This window comes from Panicum virgatum, chromosome 6N (assembly GCF_016808335.1).
Source record: "Panicum virgatum strain AP13 chromosome 6N, P.virgatum_v5, whole genome shotgun sequence".
Lineage (NCBI taxonomy): Eukaryota > Viridiplantae > Streptophyta > Magnoliopsida > Poales > Poaceae > Panicum > Panicum virgatum.
The window spans coordinates 42,861,071-42,883,694 of record NC_053150.1 but is presented as its reverse complement, the minus strand read 5'-3'; the positions used below and the strand labels follow the sequence as shown (position 1 = coordinate 42,883,694).

At 47.3% G+C, this 22,624-nt stretch overlaps 3 protein-coding genes and 2 non-coding genes across 9 annotated transcripts; 4 read left to right on the top strand and 1 right to left on the bottom strand.

Annotated features, from left to right (window-relative positions):
• Positions 1-9,465: 9,465 nt before the first annotated feature.
• On the bottom strand, positions 9,466-13,268 carry LOC120678769 (formin-like protein 3). The gene is made up of 2 exons (XM_039960108.1): positions 11,928-13,268; positions 9,466-10,010 (listed from the first exon to the last, which is right to left on the bottom strand). Exon 1 carries the CDS (start codon positions 13,179-13,181, stop codon positions 11,949-11,951), a length of 1,233 nt encoding a protein of 410 aa, XP_039816042.1. The 5' UTR covers positions 13,182-13,268; the 3' UTR covers positions 9,466-10,010; positions 11,928-11,948.
• Positions 13,269-13,408: 140 nt separating this feature from the next.
• On the top strand, positions 13,409-16,691 carry LOC120678770 (probable protein phosphatase 2C 1). Of its 5 annotated transcripts, none has more exons than XM_039960109.1 (12): positions 13,409-13,600; positions 14,349-14,400; positions 14,513-14,592; positions 14,775-14,856; positions 14,943-15,019; positions 15,119-15,198; positions 15,283-15,380; positions 15,729-15,852; positions 15,956-16,038; positions 16,128-16,176; positions 16,267-16,334; positions 16,425-16,691. In XM_039960109.1, exons 1-12 carry the CDS (start codon positions 13,491-13,493, stop codon positions 16,503-16,505), a joined length of 984 nt encoding a protein of 327 aa, XP_039816043.1. In that variant the 5' UTR covers positions 13,409-13,490; the 3' UTR covers positions 16,506-16,691. The 5 variants fall into 5 exon arrangements, with proteins under 5 accessions (XP_039816043.1, XP_039816046.1, XP_039816044.1 ...); XM_039960112.1 differs by having other exon boundaries at positions 14,753-14,856; XM_039960110.1 differs by having other exon boundaries at positions 13,413-13,600; positions 14,949-15,019.
• Positions 16,692-18,157: 1,466 nt separating this feature from the next.
• TRNAS-GCU lies at positions 18,158-18,239 on the top strand. The gene has a single exon. It is a non-coding gene; the product is annotated as a tRNA-Ser (tRNA).
• Positions 18,240-18,406: 167 nt separating this feature from the next.
• LOC120678771 (activator of 90 kDa heat shock protein ATPase homolog) lies at positions 18,407-20,845 on the top strand. Its single transcript, XM_039960115.1, has 3 exons — positions 18,407-19,459; positions 20,372-20,451; positions 20,557-20,845. Exons 1-3 carry the CDS (start codon positions 18,566-18,568, stop codon positions 20,648-20,650), a joined length of 1,068 nt encoding a protein of 355 aa, XP_039816049.1. The 5' UTR covers positions 18,407-18,565; the 3' UTR covers positions 20,651-20,845.
• A 1,633-nt stretch (positions 20,846-22,478) lies between these two features.
• Positions 22,479-22,554, top strand: LOC120680352. The gene has a single exon (XR_005677621.1). It is a non-coding gene; the product is annotated as a small nucleolar RNA snoR117 (small nucleolar RNA).
• The last annotated feature ends 70 nt before the right edge of the window (positions 22,555-22,624 follow it).

The following is a 22,624-nucleotide window of genomic DNA, read 5'->3' as shown; positions in this document are numbered from 1 at the left end:
GCACGTGCCCGCTCCCGACCGCCCCACGCGCTCCACGTGCCGGGATGCCCGCCGCGCTGCTCGCCGCTGCCCGACCCATCCCGTCACGATGAGCTCGCCGCGCCGCTCGGCACAGCATCGCCACCTCGCCGCCTGAGCCGCGAATCCCGCCGGCCGCACAGCGCCGCTGCCTTGCCGCCCGAGCCCCGCTGTTCGCGAGCAGAGCTCGGCGACAAGCACAGCAGTAGGCCCCCCTCCTCCACATGTACGCCGACGCCCTCGGCGCTCACGCCGCTCCGCGACGCCGACAAGCATAGCAGCCCGCCCCCACGCCATTAATGGCACTCTGCCGAGCCCGCTGGCCAGTCACCGCCGCGTTCCTTACCTCCACCGCCTTTCCACACCTATAAAGAGGCCCTCTGTGTCGCCCTTCACCCCCACAAGCTCCACCGCCACCCCTAGACCCTTACCCGGCCTTGCAACGCCGCCGCCGCAAGCGCCTCCACCCGCCACGCCTGCCTCCCGTCGCTGGCCCGCCCCGCCACCTCCCTGCTCGAGCCAAGGGCCGAGGTAGGTGCACTGGCCCTCCCTCTCCCTTTTTTCACGAGCACTCGCCCCTGGCCGCCCCTGCTCGTGCTGCCCATGGCCGCCGCCCGCCCGCCACGGCCATGGCCGTCGCACCCCTCCCTGCGGGCTCCCTCCTCTAAAATTGGGGAGGGGAATCGACTCCTCGTGCCGCCTGACCTTTTTCCCCTCCTCTCCGGCAGCCGCCATGCCCCCAGGCCGCGAGACCATGGCCACCGGCACCTCTGACCCCCCCTCCTTTATTCTGTTCGGGAGGGAGGAGGAAGAAGGAGGCACATTTGCCCAAAACCCCCTCCCCTCTCTTGTATTTGTTAAAGAGCCCTTCCACCCTTTTTGCCTTTTTGCAAAAGAATCCCTGCCCTTTATTATATTCACAAATAAACCCTCCACTAAGTTTTATTATGCCCCCTGCCCCTTTTAGAGTGACCCATGTATTTCTAGAAATTACAATTAAGTCCTTCCCTTTCCAAAACTAATTACAAAGAGGGCCCTGAACCCCGGTTTAACCCTAAACCCCTCTCTGACCTATCATTTCATGCGCCAAACAATCTCCGATCGACCTAAAACTTTACCACACTATTTCTAACATAGTTTTGGCCACGCCATTAGGAAACCGCCCAAAACTATTACTCCTATCTCCATATCTTAATTGTTTCCGATTCGAGCTCAACGATAAAACCTTTATTTCTTTTTTGTTGATTGTGTGTTTGTTTGTATACGTCGTAGATCACGGTGTGGATGAGGGAGAGCCCATAGACTAGCAGCAAGTGAACGAGGACCAGTTCCGCGACCCCGATCCCGAAGGACAGTACATTGATTAGGACTTCCCGGAAGGCTTTGAGAACGACAATTTCAATCTCATCCTTTGATGCATGTTTTGTCCTAGTTTTATAAATACAACCTATTGGCCTGTTTTACAAAACTGCATATGTTTTGCCTACTGAAAACATGGTTGGATAGCCACCCCTTAATTTGTTATAACCATTCCTTGGCCACCTAGATTAATGTCTGAATATGATCTGTTTGGACGTTAATCGCTGCTAGAACGCTTAGGACCTTAAACACGGTACAACTTGTTTTATAAAGAGAAAATGTGTGAATGTGTGGGAAAGGAAAAATGTGGAATTTCGAAAGATGAGATTAGATGGGATGGATGGCACTTCTGTGTGAATTGCCGAATGGTGTGCTCGTACCTGTGTGGTAGAGCAAGGAAGGGAGATATCCATCTTGTCATAACTAAGGAACGAGTTGGTGTGTCATCTCACCTAACTCCACTATCGTGCAAACCACTCGACCGTTGTATGGGCAACGGCTTAGCATAAACTCCACTAGTTAGTCTGATAGCCATCAGGAGAGCTGAGAGCAACGGGTGATCAAGGAGAAGGGATTAGCTCTGTGTGACTTATGCCCCGATTAAAACCTCTGTGATAGGTCAATGACCCCTTGGTGGATCCTGTGATGGCTAGTCAGGTCTAGCTAAGGTGGGTAATGGCTTTTTTGGGATCTGCACCGACACTAAGGTGATCGAGTTGTGGTACCCCGCTTGTGGGTAAAGTTGCACACCTCTGCAGAGTTAAAATCTATTCGAATAGCCGTGCCCATGGTACTGTGCGAGTTACGGTGTGGTCACATAACTAGTGTTTCTTCTGGGAATGGACGGGTTGGCGTGAGTTGTTTTGGAAAAGTGTCTGGCAGCTGTTCCGTGTGCTACGGCGGATGAGGAGTCCGGTAGCAACTTAAAACTTGGATCATGTGTGGATCAAAACTACGTGTTACTTGGTACAAGAAAACTTGCTTTGAAAATCCTTTCTTTCAAATGAACCTCTGCATAAAAATTAGCTTTCCGCAAATAAAACCCTAGCATTAACCTTGATTTACCCCGTGCATTATATTCTATTTATACCCCCTCCGTGGGTGTGGTTAGACTTGCAGAGTACGTTTGTACTCACCCTATTCTTAATTTTTACAAAGGAAGATCCAGACTTCGTTCCCGAAGACGTTGAGTAGAGGTTCCGTCCTGCACCCAACCTTGCCTGTGGATAGGGTCACCCGCAGGAAGTTCTGTATGGTGCAAGACTCTGATGACACCCTCTTCGTAGTTAATATCATTGTGTGGGTGTTAGTTGTTATCCTCGCGATAGTGGCGCTTCACTGCCCACTTCCGCGTAGAGTTGTACGGTGATGTACCATCTGATGTAATAAAAGTGTTATCAGCCTCCTAGGACTGATATTGTATCACTTTTAAGTCTTCTCTTATGAGGGGACGCTTCACTAGACAAGGAATGGATCTGAATTTCTGGGCATTACTTTTTTGTTGCTCTAATTTCTTGAGTGGGTTGAACTCATTGGGTTGGTTTGAGGTGTTCCCTCTGTTTCCATCTGGTTTTCTTTCTCAGGTTCTGGGTCTAAATCATCTGCTTCATCATCATCATTTGTCTCATCATCATCAGGTTTGTCAGGCTTATTATCCCCATTCCCCATCTTCACTTGTTGTTCCCCTTCTACTAACATAGAGATGACAAACAATTTCCTCTTCATTTCAGAGAGCCTCTCAGCAGGAATTTTTGAGGGATCTCTACAGGCTAACTTGACTCGCACCACTTCATAGAAAGATTTGAAGATTGTAGGCCAATCAACATCAAGCATCAGACCAAAACCTGAGGTAATCTGAGCAAAAACTTTCCAATCGCACCATCTCGGGGGTATGCCCCTGATTTGGACCCAAACTTCTTGCAGTTCTTCCAGAGGCTCAGTTTCCCCAATCCACTCAAGTACCTCAACCATCACTCCAGCTTTCCTCAGCCCAAAAGAGGGATAATTCTTTATATCTGAAATTTTCTTATGTGGAGGGAATCTGACCAAAAAATTCTCGGGCTCAAGCTACCTGATTTGCCATGGCCAATCTTTGCAGTAAATATCAGCAAGTTCTTTCTCCAATTCCACTAGAGAGATCTGACAAGAAAGGACTCTCACAACACCATAATTGGTTAAGTTCAACCACTGGCTAGGGCTCTTGTCAGCTACTTCCACATGGTAGAAACCTAAACCTTGGCTAGCACTACCATAGACGACTGCAGTGGGGTAAGATTGATTCCAACGAGGACAGACATCCATATGGTGCCCCGGAACAGCACAAATGAAGCAGACTTTGGGTTTTCCACAAATACCAACGAAATGTCTAGGTTCTCCACAGTTGAAGCAGGTCAAGGAACGATATCTAGCATCAATAGTAGGAGGGGCATCACCAGACATACCTCCCCTCTGAGGTTCTGAGGTTTTCGTTGCTGTTGAAGTGGTGGACGACCTGGTGGTGCACCCTGCTGCTGGCGGCCCCCAATCTAAACTCCATGTTGAGGTTTCCCACCTTGAATCGGCTGCGGAGGTTGATTTGAGCGGGGCGGTGGTTGGTGTTGTTGCTGCTATCGAATTGGAGGAGGTTCGCGGCGTAGGGGCCGCGTCTGCTGGGGGCGGGGCTGAGGACGAACCTCTGGCTGCCAGACCCATCGTCCTCTCTCATCCTCCATCCTCTTCCGCTTCACCACCTCTGCGTAGTTCTCACGTTGATGATTCCCCCCCCCCCCCCAAATATCCTGTGAGAAGCTGATGTGGGTCGGTCTCCCCTCAATTCGATCTGATTTCTTCATAGGGTGGCATTCCTCGATAGTGATCCGTCAGGAAGCCAACCGAACCAGGAACCCTAGGTTGGTGGTGGCTGGGGAGGGAGGGGATTGCCCAGAGTTGGTCGAAGAAGGACTCAATTTCTTCATCCGGATGTAGCTTCTGATCCTCCTCGGCCATTGGATCTGCAACTCCCCCGCCGGATCGGGTGCCAACTGTGCTCTGCCATGTGGGATCCCTGGAGGAAGACGACACCTCACTAACGGGTGGGGGCCTTGTGTTTGAGCTCAGGGGAAGGCTTTCCCGCCCACAGCAGGAGGGCGAGGCACGGGCAGAGGCACTCTCGGAGGGAGGGAAGGGCGTAGGGAGCACCGAACATATGGGGGGATGTCGACGGCGGCGAGCGCGTCGGCACCGGCGCACGATGTGTCGCCATCCCGGCTTTGATACAAAGTTTCTTTGAATCCTTTCCTTTCCTGGCCTGGCTTGCCACTGTGGCAAGGCCCAGTGGTTGCGCATCCTCTGATCCTACTGCACGGTGCAGGACTGGAGTACACTACTGTACACTGTTCTCATCTTCCTACCATCATTTTGTTTCTCATCAAAGGATGGAAGGGTATCTTTCAGAAAAAAGGATGGAAGGGCAGTTATTGGGTGCATCGGCTTTGGAAACGCCTTAAGCCTTGTCAATAAAAGCTTTGCGCCGATGCAGATGTCCGAATTTGTTCCAATTAAAAGGCTGCAAGGAAGAGAAATTTCAGCTATTGCATCTAAAATTTGTCCTTTTGCATCTGTTAAAATGATGGAATTTGGAGTTAAGATCTTGACTGTGCATAAAATTTTGATTCATCTTTATCTAACCAAAGTTTACTCGAAAAGCACTTTGACTTATTTTTAAACAAAATTTTACCATTTCTTCTAATATTTATTCCATTTCACAATCACACAAGATGCCCCCGGAGACAACTCTGCCAATTGACGGAGGTGATTCCGCGATTGACACCAGCAAGTGCTTAGTCCGGCATGGTAATTTAGGACTGGCATAATTAACCGATAAATAATAATCGAACCAAAATACCTGAAAACCTAACTGAAATATCCGAAATCGAAAAAATCGGTCATCAATTCGGTTCCAACCCTCGAGTAACTAAAAAACCAAAATAAATCAAACTGTGTAAGAACCCCAATTGCACAATTCAACCCGGCCCAATACACCCAGCAAACCCTAAGCATATTGTCGGACCATTCTTGCTTTCTTTCCCACTTGGCCAACCAAAATCCCATCCATCCTCCTCCTCGATTCTCTCGACTCCCATCCAAGCTCCAACCCCCACTCGCCCGGCCACCTGTCACCTCAGTGCTCGAAGCAGCCCCCACATCTCATCAGCCGTCGCCACCTGCCTACGGCCAGCAACCCACCTGCCGCCACAACCTGCAGGCAAGCGCTGCCGCCACCCCTACCCGCTCCCCGCTGCCACCGCCTGCCGGTGCCACCCGCTTGCCATCGGCCTCTCACCTGGCACATCGAGCTCCGCCGCCACATCCACCAGCTCGCGCCGTGCCACGTCTGCAGAGTGCTAGAGTCTCGACGCCTCTCGTCCCTATCGCTGGCCATGCCTGCCTCCACACTGCCCGTCGGGAGAACGGGAGGGGAGGGGTGACAATGCAGGGAATGGGAGGCACTGTGGGGGAGGGAGAAGAGAAGACCCGCGAAGGAGGGGCAGCCGGGAAGGAGCTACAGAGGAGGGGAAGGACCACTGTGGGAAGTGGCGAGCGCACGGCCGCGGCGAGGCGAGCTCGCGATAGGGACCGGGTGAGCCGGCCTGCGGTGTTGTTCGGTCAATTCGGTTATAATCGAAACTGATCCAAATTAACTGAACCCTAAATTACTTAGTTTCCAATTTTCTCCCAGTTTTCTTAGGAAAAGATCCGTTCCTATTATTTGGTAACCGAATTTCCTACATGAACCGAAGAACCGATCGGTTCGGTTAGACCAAATGCTAGGGCTGTTGGTGATGAGCAGCGAGGACCCGTCCAAGCAGGAGGGGCCCCGTTGCTGCGCCGGAGGCAGGCTAGGCTCGCCGTGGGGCTCTATGATTGTTGCATCTTGCTGCCTGTCCTCCTCCGGCGTGTTCTGTCCCCCCTTGCTGCCGCCACGACCGATCTCTGACGCCCACTCGCCGCTGCCTGCCTCCAACTGTTTGATTGGATTTGGGGTTGAGCCGAGCCCTCCTTGTCGCCATCAAAATCATTGTCTTCTTGGAGCTGGGCCTGCTGGGTGATGGTCCGATGGAATGGACCTTACTTTTCCTACCCGCGTTCTTTTCACTCTTCCCTGCCTCTCTCAAATGGGGTCCAGGAAGGCAGGAAGCTGACTCTGCTTTTGCTTCCCCTTTAATTTGTGCTCTTAGCATTGCATGAAGTCTAGTGAGATCAGTGAGCAGCCATCTTACTATTACTAATTTTACTAATTATATATATTTTTTTATCCTCCACGTGAAGCCATATATGATCCTGGATAGATAATTAAAAGTAGAGAAATTTTCAAAAAAATAAAAAACATTCAGCCATCAATCTAACAAATCTAATCATAATAATTGTTGGATCTATTAACTTTCCTAATAAATTATCCAACTCTGCCACTACAAAAATATATCAAAATAACCCTCTAAAAATATCTAAATTACTCAACTATGCCATTATAAAAAGAATCTAAATTTAAAATAGCCTTCAAATTTGCATATAAATTATTCAATTATATAGAAGTGCAAATGGGTGATCCTTAGACGCACCTCCAACCCTCTTTAGTTCAAATTTGTACTACTTCTCCAAAGTAGAATCTCATTTTAAAGAAGTAGTACAAATAATTGAACTAATAAGGGTTGGAGGTGCATCTACCCATTTGCACCTCTACAATTATTATTATGAAAAGTTAAAATAACCTCTAAATGGCGCTGGGGGCTTGTACACGGACGAGGAGGAGGAGAGCCTAGGCGTCACCAGGCTCCGCTGGAAGCCCATAGCCCGAAGACCTCCTTCGGCTTTGAGCGAAGCTTCGCTGTGGAGGTCATGGTCATGGCATCAACGGCCTTCTAGTGGGAGAGAAGAAGAGAGGTGGGGAGAAGAAGAAACAGGAGAAGAGATGCCCACTAATAAGTGGGGCTCACATATCAGATGGTCCATCTCATCTTTTACGTCCAACTCAACACGCCAAGTGTACAAAACCACTCTACGAAACTAGGGAAGGGGGCTAAATCCATGGTTTTGCAAAGTTTGGGGCTGTTATGTTACTGTACGAAACTCAATGCAAAACGGACTGACCTGGTGTAATTAATGCAAAAGTTCGTGCTATGTAGTCGCTTCGAAATTTTTCGCAACGAATGCACTCGATCGACATCATTGGATCCAAAACTCATGTTTTGATGCATTTCGTACCGTTTGGGTGCATTTGGGACTATTTTGTTACTACATGAAACTCGGTGCAAAACGGACCAAACTAGTGTAATTAATGCAAAAATTTGTGCCACCGAGTCGCGTCAGAATTTTTGGTAACGAACACACTCGATCCACACCGGTTAAATATCCATTTGGGGGGAGGGAGGGCTCTTGGAGTGTTCCAACCTCAATAATTGGGGGAGGGGAGGTAAGACATTCCTAAACCTCCATATAGAACTGTGTTCATAGCATTAATTACATTGCCACATAGGTTTTTTGGTTTACATGGCACCATAATAAATGGGAGAGAGAGAGAGAGAGTGGAGAGAGAAATAAACTAGATCTCATGCAAGACTCAGTGTCAATATGTAAACCAATATGCTAGGCACTACAAGTTTGCATTGGGACTAGAGTGGTGTTTTCATAATAAATGAAGAACAAATATGATAGATGGAGAAAAGATAGTGGGTTTAATAGAAATCTGTACGAAGACATCATAAGTTGTATAGTTTATAAAGGTGATATCTTGATGATGTGATAATATGGACACTACCCGCAGACACTATAGGTTAGAACTGCCCTTATGGAACTTCTTGCTCAGCATCAAGCATTAGGCGGTACTGAATCCTGAGGCTCATCAGTCCTTGGCTACCGTTATGACTTATGAGTCAGAATATTCAAAGGGAATGTGCTGCATAACTCTTGCCCGCAGAATGTTGTAACGATGAAGAAAGTTCAAAGGATTTCATGGTAATAGAATTTTTCTTTCAACTACATGGAGACCAAAGCATCCCATTACAAAAATTGAATGAGCATCTGCGAACTATGGCACTAGGAAAGACAATCAAACCTTCTGTCCCCAGCAGCTAGTACAAATCAGGCAACTTGACTAGGCGTCTGGGCCCTTGACCCTTGTCCTTGTTCACGGCATAGGAATCCTTTTTTTTAATTAAAAAAAGAAAAGATCAAAAGATTCTTATCACAGCTATGCCCATGATATGCTAGATACGTGCAAAATATGTTCCCAACGTTAAGGTTCCATATGCTTTCAAGCGGAGTGCGATCTGGTATGCAGTCTTAAACTTTGCTGAGACTCCATTTTCTTGGTCAACTTAACTGGTTCGCTAAAATTCTTGCGACCAAAGGCTTCAGAAGAGTGCTATTCAGAACGCTAGTTCACGGCAACCATTTCCTGCGATCCGGATAGACTCGTTACTTGTTGGCTCCGGCCATTTGACCTCAGGCAATGGCTTCATTGGTTCCGCGTACCCCCCCCCCCCCCCCCCCCCCCCCCTCTGAAGTCGTGCACACTGATTCTGCTGAATTGACCTGAATGCTGTGCCAAGTCTACAAGTCAGGCAATGACTCAGGTTCGCCTATAAATGCGGTGCCAAGTCTTCCCTGAGGTCGTGCACACCGCATTGACCTCTGAATCCTGAATGTAGCTCTCAAAAGTCAGAAACCCAGGCACCCTGGCACAGTCATGCAGTGCGGTGAGTGGATCAATACAGGATTGCTCGTTGATGTTTCTTGGAAACGACTGCATGACTTCGCGAAGCAGTTACTTCCGGGAACTTGTTTGACTCGAGTTGAGGAGACAAGCCTGCACCTGATGAAACTCCAATAAACATATTGAAACAGTAATGCACCTCTCAAATAAGCTAAATGCAATTGCAACAGCCGATTTTCCAGGACACGCGACTTGAACACGAGCAGTACAACAGAACAGTTCAAGAATGATTCTTGAATCAGTATCACGGCACGATATTTGCAGGGATATCCTGCATCCGAATATATGCTCATAAATATGCGACGATCTTTATTACAACATCCACAAGGCCAGTACAATCGAGAGAATCCCACATCCTTTTATTCGAATCCATTGAAGCATTTTGTACTCATACATTTCTCAAGTGGTCAGACCAGCTCAAGTGCCGGCATTCAAATCTGTTTGCAACAGTTACAAGTAACCACCAAACAAATAAGGCATGTCATTGCATGCTGAAGGATGCATCGTTAATTCGACCAGATGAAACCTTACCTCCACATCAAACAACCATAGCATCAGAGGCCAAAACTTTCTTGCTACAATGCTACTGTCCCATCCTAACTAGAGTATAATCTAGGCCAAAACATTACCCCCCATATTTATCTACCAAAAGGGGAAAGTATACACCACCAACTGTACATAATTGTATTTATTAATTACGAAATAAGTTTAACCAATATACAACACACGGAGAACCCATGCAACGAATGCCCTTGGTATCCTCATAGCACAACTTAGTTCAGCATGTAACAACATGCTTATCGACAGGAACATGACAAACCAGCATATGCTGGACTCCTTTCTACTCTTGTTGGCTGACAGCTAACAACAGCTACCTTATGACCTGAAAAGGGCGGAAGAATATGAGCACGGCAAGTGATAAGACTTTGCAAGCTTTAAGGAATAATAAACGGTAACAGCAAAGTCGTAACACACAAGAATGACTCTTAGGATTTTAAAGTCAAAAAGATGCCATCGAGTGGCCCTTTAAGAAGCAATCGCGGCTCACCTACAACTTTATTCTCTTGAAATATCAGTTCAGTTCCAGATGAAGGATTATTCATTACGCAAGTTGATAAATGCTACTACCACATAAGTCCGGCTTTATTGCCTAGCTGGTTTGCCACCACTAACTACATTTCTCATTCACCAAAATGGAAATTAAGATGGACGTTTCTTTGTGTCAACTAATTCTAGCGTCACAAAGGTGCTATCTATGGTGTAAAGTGAAGTACGAGCACACTCATAAAGCACTGTACAGTCCACCATGTCTTCAAATAATAGCATATGTCTGTTGAAGCAGTTGGAACTTCTTCAGTTCCTCTCAAGGCTTATGTAAGAATAAAAGATTGGCAGACAGAAAAACCAATCACAAAAGGGGTATGCATTTAAGGTCTCAAAGGCTTAGGTCATGCGTTAATCCTACTCTATCAACCTGTTTGCTGTCGAATGCACAGAATTTCAATAAGCCAGGTACATCTCTATGCCTGTGAATGTGATGGTCAGGTTTTCGTGACCATCAATCAGACAATTAGTTGTTCCAGCATTTTTTTCACAACACAACAAGAATGGTGCATATATATGAGGTTATGAGCAAAATTTGTTAATAGCAGAAAGACTTGACGAAGTAGATGTGCTTATGCTATACTAAAACAATTAGCAGGAAGCAGGAACAGGAAGCACAATAGAGAAAGAATGGAGGTTTCAAAAACTAACAACCTACCAATAAAGAGAAGATAGGATATTTAGAGCTAAAAGCATGAAAAAGACTTCAGGAATTAAGGCTGTCAAACTACAGCAGCATGAGCTAGTTTCATTCATTTGAAGGACATCAAGGCAGAATCTGCAAACTCTGTTTCTAGCACCTTGTCGACGAAATGATACTAATCCAAATAATAGGTTCCACAGAAAAATTAATTAACCTAGTGAAGTCGATTATAAACAACGCCCAAAATGAACATTCTAGCAGATTAAACCGGTTTCAAACAATGAGGTAAACAACTTAAGTCCACATAATCTTTTTTGGTTCTGTCCTTTCTTTCCTTCAATCAAAATTCTGCAGAAAAACAATAGTTTCCTATATTTGTGCATATTTACATCATGAAAACAGAATGCCAAGCATTAAAGTTATTTTCTAGCTTTAGACCAAAAAAAAAACAGGATGATGACACTTCAAAACCATAGATATCCTGTTCATTAAGATATTAGATCATGAAAACCATATTTACATCATGAAAACAGAATGCACAGTAATGACTACCAGCTTAGCTATGACTTAAGATATTAGATCTAAGACAGATGTAACTTGCAGATGCACATCTTAAATGATTAGGATGCTTTAATCCAGTCATGATTTGTAAGCATGCGCTTAAATTAACTGAAGAACACCGAGCCAAATTAACAGAAAGTAACAACAATTTTATAAGAACACTTATAGAGGCGCAAATCTTCGACAACTCATGGAGCAAGGCTCATATAATCAAGAGCAGAAAGTGCCTAAACATCTCATTGACAATAACCTCAATTTTGTAGTGCTCACATAATTCAGCTTAATGCAATTGATTATTAAAATTCTAACAGAAGAAAATCAGCTACTCTGGCATTTGCCCGATCAACTAGCCGAAAACATACAGCCAAATAGAAAATCAGCTACTCCACTGAAACTGTTTAGTTCATAGAGGCTAAGCAATTCAATTCATACTCCAGGGATGCAAAACAAATTCAGCAAGTAAGGTTGAGAGATTTGCTACGATCTGTTTACCTGATAATAGGAACCTCTGGCTCAATCAAAAAAGCCATCCCCCTCGCGGGCCTCCGACATGACTGCATCGGACTCGGGGTGCGGAGGCCACTCCGACGACACAGTCTCGCCGCTATTGGCAGGTCCACCAGCTCCGTCCCCGGTGACAGCCTGCGCAAGCTGCGTGGGCGACGCCGAGACCGGAGCAGCCACCGGCGCACCAGCGTGTACGCGGCCGCGGCGGCGGGTGGTGGTCGTGAAGCGGATGGTGATCCGCGTGGACGGCGAGTCCTGCTGAACCGGCGCGGCCCCCTCCGAGGAGGGGATGCGGAAGCGGCAGACGGGGCAGGAGTTGTGCATCTCGAGCCAGGTGACGATGCAGGAGGAGTGGTAGAGGTGGGCGCAGGGGAGCTTCCGCGCCTGGGAGGCGAGGGGCAGGTCCTCCTTGCAGATGGCGCAGGCTACGGCGGGCTCGGCGACCTCGACCGTGGGCAGCGCGGCGATGGACGCGGTAGGGGCGGGGGGCTCCCCACCCCTGGCGGCGGCGGGGGCCGGGGGGAGGCCGAGCTGGCCGTGGAGTACGGCGGCCCCCACTCCGGTGCGGTGGGGTTGGTCCGGGAGCGCGGACATGGCGGCGACCGCGGCGAAGTCGCCGACGAGGGCCCCGTCGTGGGGCACGTGTCTGACGAAGCGGCGGATGAACTCGCGCGCGGACTCGAAGCCCGAGCTGAGGAGGTCGTCGTCGTCGTCGTCGTCGGGGTCGTCGGAGAGCTCGGAGGAGGAGGATGAGCCGGAGCCGGAGCCGGGGAAGGGCGGCGGCGGCGGAGGGGGGTTCTCCTCGAGGAATCCGCGGCAGCAGCTCGGGCAGACGCGGTGCGACGAGGCGGGCGGGGCGGGCGGCGGCCCGTGCAGGTCGACCGTGGCCCCGCACTCGCAGCAGTAGAGCAGCACGGGCTGGGGCGGCGGCGTCGGCGTCGGCGGAGAAGCAGTAGGAGGGGGAGGGGAAGAGTCCTCGGGGAATCCGCGGCAGCAGTTCGGGCAGACGCGGTGCGGCGAGGAGGGCGGGGCGGGCAGCGGCCCGTGCAGGTCGGCCGTCCTCCCGCACTCGAAGCAGTAGAACAGCCCGGGCACCGGCGGCGGGGACGGCGGCTCGCCGGCGGGCGGGGAAGGCGCGGACGCGGACGCGGACGCGGACGCGGACATGGTCGGGGCCGGTCCTCCCGCTTGGGGCCCTCCGCCTTCGGGTCCTCCTCCGGGTCGCCGCCTCCTCGGCATCCCCTTTCCTCTGCTCGGCTCGGGCCTGGGGATTTGTTGCGCGAGCGCCGCGCAGTCCTCCCCGCACTCCCCCAGCCACCAGCCAAGCCAGCAGCGTGCCGCCCGCGCGGCGCGGGGCCCGCCGGCAGCGGGGGCCACGCACGGCGCGGCCGCGTTAAAACTCCGGGCCCGGAAAGGCCCGGGTGGGGCCCGCGCTGGCGCCTGCGAAATGTGATATGCCTCGCTGATGTGGCCTGTCCGCCTCCACCCCTCCGTCACCCGCCACCGCCTCGCGTTTCCCACCGGCGACCGAGCGAGGAGGAGACTGCAATGGCGGCCTCCACCGCTTCCCGCCTCTCGCCCCCTCGCTTCCACGTCCGCCCCCGGTCTCCTCATCCTCCACCTCGCCGCTCGCGCTACTGCCCCGTCCGCGCCGCCAAGTACGCCCCTTTCCTGGACCCCCATCTTTTCTTTGCCTTTGTTGCAAGAAAACATGGTAATTCTCGCAAGTGTTTTTTCGAGCGGTTCATGGAAAAATTGGTTAAATTTCAGTCTCAGTTAATATTTTGGCGAGTGATGGTTCATGGTTGTAATAGGAATTAGTATGAATCCTCGTTCAATTCCACCTTTTTGGAGCATTACTCCCTCCATCCAAATATTCAAGGCCCATTTTGTAACTCGAAGGTGATAGAGAATGGAATGGTAAAAAGAAAGTTCAAGTCATTAGCTTGAACCAAAGGATGACGGTACGAAGGTCGCGGCATAAACTTTAGTTTTTATTCCCGTCTAGTTTATGCACCTTTCCTGCAAGTTTATGCACCTTTCCTGCAGGCTCTACCATCCTCTGCGTGTTTAGCTGTAATTCTCTCCACATGTCCGGTGACAGTTTATCTACGTGCATTTGCTCTGATGGCCTCTAGTTCTAGTCACTGTCAACTCACATTGTCATCAAGGTGCAAAACTAAGTTGCATGCTCCTGCTCCAGCTATCAGCTTACTAATGGGGCCATTGTTTGTCGCTTGGTGCAACTACTCCCTCCATCCCAAATTATTAGTCGTTTTGGCTTTTCTAGATTTGTACACTTTGCTATGCATGGAGGAAGTACTTACAAGATAGGATCCTCAAGTTATTCGGTGCATTTCATCTGTCAGTGGCACAGTATTCAGTCATATGAACCTATGATTGTAGGTTGGAAGCCGTGTTGTCTATTGGTACTCATCTAATCCCACACCCAAGAAAGGTTAGATGTTTATTTTAACCACGCATAATTCAAGTTGCTCGCTGATCACATCACTGTCTGCTTTCTCTTAATCCTTTTTACAAACTTTCATTGTGTTTCTCATATTTCCCAGGCTGCTAGTGGTGGAGAAGATGCTTTCTTTACCAATAGCGATGCTGGCGGAGTATTTGCAATTGCTGATGGTGTTTCAGGGTATTTCATCTTTGAAACTGTTTTTCCCCCAAAAAGAAGTGCTGCCGTGAGCTGCAATCAATGCCTTTACCTCCTCCTACATCTGAGTGTCCGTAGAACTTTCAATAAATATATGCTGCTTTCATTAATATGCATTAACACATGGCTTTTATCCTGCTAGTCATTCTCTTATCTACTGACAGATGGGCACAAAAGGATGTCAATCCAGCTCTGTTTTCTCGAGAGCTCATGAGAAACAGCTCTAGTTTTCTCAAAGATGAGGAGGTATTCCTTGCTAAACATTAGTACTGTTAAATATACTCCATTTCCTTTAGTCTATGGGCCTGCAACAAATTTACATCACATGGAAGTTGCAGGTCAATGGTGATCCTCAGATACTTCTCATGAAAGCTCATGCTGCAACTTCTTCAATTGGATCCGCAACAGTGTAAGCATTGTTTCTACAGTACTATATGTTACAGCCTTACAGTTAATTCTTTGTTCTGGCTGATACTTAAAAATCTGTAATTCATTTCAATGGTAATAGAATCATTGCGGTGCTTGAGAAGACTGGGACTCTAAAAATTGCAAGTGTGGGAGATTGTGGTTTGAAAGTTATTCGCAAAGGTGACCTTGAATAATACATTATAAAATTTACTCATTCCGTACCAACTCTAACCTATAATTGTCTTCTCTTCAATGGCATACTAGGCCAAGTAATGTTTTCAATACCCCCTCAAGAACACTACTTTGACTGTCCATACCAGATAAGCTCCGAGGCAGCTGGTCAGACATATCAGGATGCACTGGTATGCAGTGTCTTTTACGTTCTAATTAAATTTTCTTTATTATGTTTAAACACCAGCACTATGACACGTCACTGCAAAAGTTTAAGCTTAAAGGTGGCTAATTGGTATACGAAAGTCAACCTATTATGAAGGCATTATTGGATTAATTAAATTAAATTTCACAATGTGAATGATAAAGTTATCATGCACATGTAAAGATTGTTTTATTGCCTTATTTGTATATGTGAACACCTCCTAAGTACTTTTAGTTTAGCGAGCTTCATGACAACGGTCATCACACTCGTACGTGATCCAGGTGTTCAATTAAGACTTCTGCATTCTGAGTTTGTAAATTTTTTGGTCTGTCAGGTTTGCAGTGTAAATCTCATGGATGGTGATATGATTGTGAGTGGTTCAGATGGACTTTTTGACAATATCTTTGATCAAGAGATTATTTCCATAATTTCTGAGTCATCAGGAGTAGATGAAGCTGGTAAATTTCTTGCTTCTACAAAAAAGGCCATTAGACCAAAAAAAACCATATGTTCCACCCCTTCTAAAACCATGTTAAACTTCTGCCTAAACTTTTTACACAGCGAAAGCATTGGCAGAGCTTGCAAGAAAACATTCAGTTGATGTCACATTTGATTCACCCTACTCAATGGAGGCCCGGAGTAGGGTAAGATACAAACACCTCTTATGATAATCTCATTTACATGTTATTCTTTACAACATCAATAATGGCACATGTTTCACTCCGGCACGCAGGGTTTTGACGTCCCATGGTGGAAGAAGGTTCTTGGAGCAAAACTAATAGGCACACATCAGCTCTTTACAAGATTTCATGCACTATATTCTACATAGCAAGATCAATTAGCTCATTGGTGCCAAAATTTTATTACTGTAGGTGGCAAGATGGATGACATCACAGTTGTCGTCGCCCAAGTGAAGACTGTAGCTGTCCCAGAAGATGAGGTAGACCTGCAAAGCCACTAAATTTTGGTACAAAAGCAACACCGATCCATCATTTTATCTTTTCGATGATGGGAATATGTGCTATTTCAGGGTGGTGACATAGAAGAACAGAAAGGGAACGAGCAAAGCATTGCTATTTCAGTTTCGTCTGCTGAACAAAATGAAGAATGATCAAGAGCTAGCTTGAGTTCTCAACCTGCCGGCATTTTCACTCAAATTTCTTTTTTTCCCTGTGATGGACCGATGGTGTATTGTACAGTTTTGTGTGATTGTGTGGAGAAATTGGGCATGTATGTACACCTCCCACTCCCAGATTGGGTTTAATATGAATGAAAATATGAAGTCAATTTCAATTCAGTGCATACCCGCCTAGGGCCTGGAGTTTACTCCTTCACAGCTCACGTAAATACGCCTTCAAAACCGGGATACATATTAGCGGCAGGGGTGGAGCTACATGTGTTTGTTGGTGTCAGCTGACACCGACGACTTGCGGCATAATCATTAAGAAACTATTGTTCTATACTATTCAGGGCAGGCTGCTCGCGTCGCTTGTGTCGTTCTGAATTCAGGAATCTACTGTAGGGCTGAAATAACTGAAGAATTGGGAGGCGTTCTTTCAGAGTTCGTGGGACTGCAAAACCTGTTCAATTTTTTGCCTGAAAACGAATGAACGCATTGCTCACTGGTCACTAGTCTTTCTATACAGTTTGCTGCGCTTCACCGGTAGAAAGAATTGGCAAATTTTCTTTGTCATGGTTGGTGATGGGTTCCTTGACGCGAGTGTGCTCTAGGCCTCTAGCCTCTGTTTACTGCAATGACTGATACCTACCAGAGGTAATTCTAAATTTCAAGGTGTGACTAGCCCCCAAAAAAATGGGTTCCACGGTATGAGCGGGCATTGCAGTCACCTCTGGTAAGTCTAAAAAAGATTTAGTCTGCTCTGTTTGGAAATTGAGAGGAGGATTAGTCACCTCATGCTGTTCCAATAGCCTCGCTTTTGTCCTGATGGATCAGTCTCGTTGGTTCAGACCTTCAAATGACTGCATATGTGAACTGTCCTCTTTTTGTACAGAATAAAAGGGAATATGTTAATTGCAAACGCCGCATGACCACAGATCCACAATGCATAGGAAACGTTGGTAGATAGTCACAAGTAATTGCTGGTGCTGGCCAATTGTTGTCAAGTTTCAGCCAATTAAGCAATAGAAAATGACAACAACTTAAACAAAAAAGATATATATGAGTCACAATGTAATTTAAGCCGTCAATTTTTGACTGAAAACAATATAAAATACTTTTCCATGAGGAGCGTTTGCACAAACGTGCCGATTTAGCTTGTTGGGTTTGGCCCAATGCAGTCATAGCTTGGTTCATGTAGAAAACCCCCGGAACTAAACCCAATGCCTTACATTCCAGTGGTCGATCCTCTTCATTTGAGATAAATGTAGTTTAAAATTTTCAAGATTCTCCGTCACATCAAATTTTTGGATACATACACGGAGCATTAAATATAGTTTCAGAAAAAACTAATTGAATAGTTTAGCTGCAAATGATGAGATAAATCTTCTGAGCCTAATTAATTCATGATTGAACACTAATTACCACATAAAAACGAAAATACTACAGTAGCCGAACCCAAAAAAAATTCGTGAACTAAACACGCCCTGAGCTTACCCGTTGTCAGCTTCCCACATCCACCTTTGAATTCACCTGAACAGCGCAGGTCTTTTGTTCCGGCACAAAGCAACACAAACTGCGCCTGCACGGTCTGGGTCGAAGGATTACACAAATATTACAAATTGATACTTTAAGATGTCAACAACGACGCTTTGGCCGAGTGGTTAAGGCGTGTGCCTGCTAAGTACATGGGGTTTCCCCGCGAGAGTTCGAATCTCTCAGGCGTCGGTCGTTTTTCAGATTTTTCTTTTGCAGAATCGTCCCATGAGCCATGAACTGATGAACATCCTTACAATTATTTTTTTCGCCGGTCTCCCGTTCCGGTCGGTAGCGGTGGAAGCTACTAGACACCTTCCTCCTTTGCCCCTAGACTTCCAGAGTATTCCGAGGCAGCACCGAAGCATCCAGAAGCAGCCGCCTCATGCTCTAAAAAAACTCCCCCCTTCTCCGGCCATCCTCCCCGCACCACACAGACAGACCACGCGCAGATCCAAACGCGACCCGAGCCCGACCAAACCCTAAGCCCCGCCTCCCCCTCCCCCTCCGCGCGAGCCATGGCCAAGTACGGCGAGGGCGACAAGCGGTGGATCGTGGAGGAGCGCGCCGACGGCACCAACGTCCACAACTGGCACTGGACGGAGCGCGACTGCCTCGAGTGGTCCCGCGCGCGGCTCTCCTCCCTGCTCGCGGGCCTCACCGTCCTCGACGGCGAGGGCGGCCTCACGCTCCGCACCGTCGCGCTCGACAAGCTCGACGGCGAGGCCTACGTCAACATCCGCAAGGGCAAGGTCATCCCGGGGTACGAGCTCTCCCTCACCCTCTCCTGGGAGGCCGAGGCCGCCTCCGAGGCCGGCGCCGCCAAGGTCGCCGGCGCCGCTGAGGTCCCCTACCTCGCCGACGAGAACGCCGACGAGGACCCCGACCTCCGCGTCACCGTCCGCGGTGACGAGACCCCGCTCGCGCGCCGCGCCAAGGACGCCTTCCTCGCCCGCGGCAAGCCCCTCGTCCTCGAGAAGATCCGCGAGTTCGTCGCCGCCATGGCCAAGGGCGGCCCGGCCAAGGACGAGCTCGAGTCCAAGAAGACCCCCACCAAGGGCGCCGCCCCCGCCGCCGCGCCTGGCGCCGCCCAGGCTGCCAAGGAGCAGGTCCCCGCTCCCGCGCCGGCGGCCAAGGAGAAGAAGGCCAAGGGGAAGGACAAGGAGGGGTTCAAGACGATTGAGATGACGGAGAAGTTCTACTGCCGCGCCAAGGACATATATGAGATCTTGATGGATGAGAACAGATGGAAGGGGTTCACGCAGAGCAATGCCAGGATCAGCAGAGAGGTTGGAGGGGAATTCAGCCTATTTGATGGCTCCATCACCGGCGTCAATGAGGAGCTGCAGGAAGGGAAGCTGATTGCCCAGAAATGGCGGTTTGGGAGCTGGCCAGACGGCCTATATTCCTCGGTAAGTTTCTCACACGATGGATGCCTAATCTATCTATCTATGCCAACGAATCATTTTGGTATTGCTCGGGTATGCTCAACCTTATACTGGATATCAAAACATATGATGTCAAAAGTAAACAGCGATGAATGATTCTCTCAAGGAACAAGGATTAATATTTGTTTTGTCCAAGAACAAATAAATAGTTTGATATGCCTAAGTGGGGCTGATGTTTGCTAGGCATGGTAGCTTCCTCCCATCTGAATTCAAATTGCTAAAATCAATTATAGGATGTGAGGATTCATGCCGATCTATTTAAATGTTCACTTTGTTACCTCTAGCCAAATAGTACATTTAACAGCAAATATGTCTCACCTTTAATTGTGCGGTTTTGGTTCAATTTGCGTTGGTGAGTACTGGGTAGTGGGTACACAATTTCCAGCAACATGCCTTAGTAATGGAATCATTCAATTTTTATCAGTGAGTGAACACTATAGGTTGCTGTAATTTCTGCTGCAAATAGGGGTTAGGGTCACCAATTCACACCCTTGTTTGGCTATTTGTGAATATATGCAACAGCGCTGGTTAGTACGCCCTATTTTTATCATGAGTTAATTAGGAACTGAGCATTTTGTTGAAATTTGGGTATGCAACACCTCCCACCTTACATTTGTGGGCACATAGTTTTGGTAGTATTGTTGGCTTTTGCTTAACTTGTGTTTTGTGTGCTTAAGAAGCTAAAATAGAAGCTAAAATGTTTAACTCTGTGCGAGTGCTGCTGTCTGGCAATTGCTGTATGTCTTCTCTTTGGTAGATAAAATAGTTGTCATTATTGGACAGGATATCTATAATTGTAACTTTGCATGCATGGATTACCTTACCCAATTTATTTTCTGTGTCACCTCACTTTGTCGTATGAAACTTGAAATGCAGGTGAGGTTGGTCTTCGATGAGCCTGAATCTGGAGTTACAATCATAAAGCTCAAACAAACTGATGTGCCTGAGGAAGACAAGTATGTTTTCATTATTCATTATGTCATTTCCTGTGCATTGAACTTCAAATCTGCTAAAACTGTGTATCTAGTTACTTACAGTATGTTGCTCTGGCGGTATTTTAGGTATGGTAATTCAACTGTGGTGGAGAACACGGAGAGGGGCTGGAGAGAACTCATTTTCCAGCGGATACGCGGAGTGTTTGGTTTTGGGATCTAAAGAAGTGATACAGCCTGAAGCTGGGTCTCTAATTTTTACTGAGTCGGGCCTTGGATGCCATAGTTGTCCATGTTTTACTCACCCAGTTATTCCATGTTGTTAAAAGGCAAAACTCAGCATACCATGGGGGTTAAAAACATCTTTTATTCATCATGCTAGAATGCGTCTGCTTCATACCATGCGGAGTGTTTGCTAGAATGCGTGTCTGCCAGTGTCTATTCGCTTACTGTCTCCAGCCTCGTTTTCGATCAGGTATAAAGTATAATATAATGCCAGTTGTGTGATGTGACAGATCGGATCAGAGATTGAGTAGTCACAACCTGAGTACCGTTGTTCGGTGTTTTGTAGGCGTCCCTCCAGCTTATAGGGTTCATCACTTGATTTGGTTCAAACTCATTCTAGTTTAACTTGAGAAAATGCCAAGTTTTGGGTGCAAGCGATAGACGACACCTGCAATTCTTCATCTTCGTATTAATATGATTTTGAATCTTCCAGTGTTCGAGTTACAATTTTTTTCAACGCTTCAAAGTACACTTCAAAGTTTTGGTATGATGTGTTGCCTTTGTTTGCTTTGTGTGGTGCGTTTGGAATCTGGGGATGGACCACTTAATATGGTTTAGATAATATGATTTAGAGATCTAAATAGACGATTTGAGAGTTTGGAAATCTAGATGGAGCTGCGGGGTTAAGTTTGAAGACAGTGCAATTTACTCATTAGTTAATTTTAAGGATACAGGTGATCCTATCGACAACAGAGATTAGAAGGGATTTTCGGTTGCTTGAGAAAGAATGCATATATACGTGGCGACGATGACACCTTGCGACTGGGTTCTAAATAGCCGTAGCTGGTAGGAAGGGTAGTCGTTATAGCATTTAGTCCGTTAAAGTTAGTTACAGCTTACTAAATGTTTGCTATAGCTTGCTAAACGTTGTAACAGCAGCCCTACTATACGCCTTAGCTGGTGATTTAAAATCATAGTTAGGACTCCAACGAAGCGATGACTGCGGTCACATAGATGACTATATAGGTCTTATTTAGTTTTATACGGTACCTATCGCATCGAATCTTTAGACATACGCATAAAGCATTAAATGTAGTTGGAAAAAATAACGAATTACATAGTTTAACTGTAAATGACGAGATGAATATTTCAAGTCTAATTAATTTAAGGTTGGATATTAATTACCAAATAACAACATGGCCCTAGTTAGCATACAAAGCCAGTAAGCCACTCTATTAAATGGTTTTGTGAAAAGTAGAAAGGACTATCTTTTTTTTCGAAAGGGTTACAATTTCACTCCAAAGTAAAGGAAGACTATATTTTTTTGAAAGGAAAAGTTACAATTTCACTTCAAAGTAAAGGGAAAAAATTCAAAAAGTTGAAATGATGAAAATTGCACTTCAAGCAACGGCAGTAACACAAACACTAAAATCCAGTTGAATCTGGTGGAACAGATGGAATATAATTGAACAACGGACTCATCAGACGGGGTAAAAAGATAAAACTCGCTGGGCTATCTGGGCCTAAAGGGCAATAGACCAGGCACTCAGCCCAACAGCTAACGAAGAACAAAATAGGCCATTCTGAATGAGACCTAGGGTTAGAAGAGAGCGTTGCCACTATATATACGGAGCCCCAGATGCCTATGCCCATCTGTGCTTCTCCGTCTCAAGTCCGCCGCCTCGCCCTGCTGGCCTGGACTGCTGGAGGTAGATCGATCTTCGCCGCGGCGACGAGCCGACGAGGCGTCCACGCCCCTTCAACCCTCATGCCCGTCTCTCTCTCTCTCTCTCTCTCTCTCTCTCTCTCTCTCTCTCTCTCTGCGGGGCCGATGACTGGAGATCTATTGTCCGTACCATCTGATTTTCTGATGCATCCTATTTGCCAAATTTTCTGAGGCCCCAGATCGATCCCCTCAGCCCTGCTCGCTGCGATTTTTCTTGTTCTTGTTGCTGTTTTGGATTTCGTATCG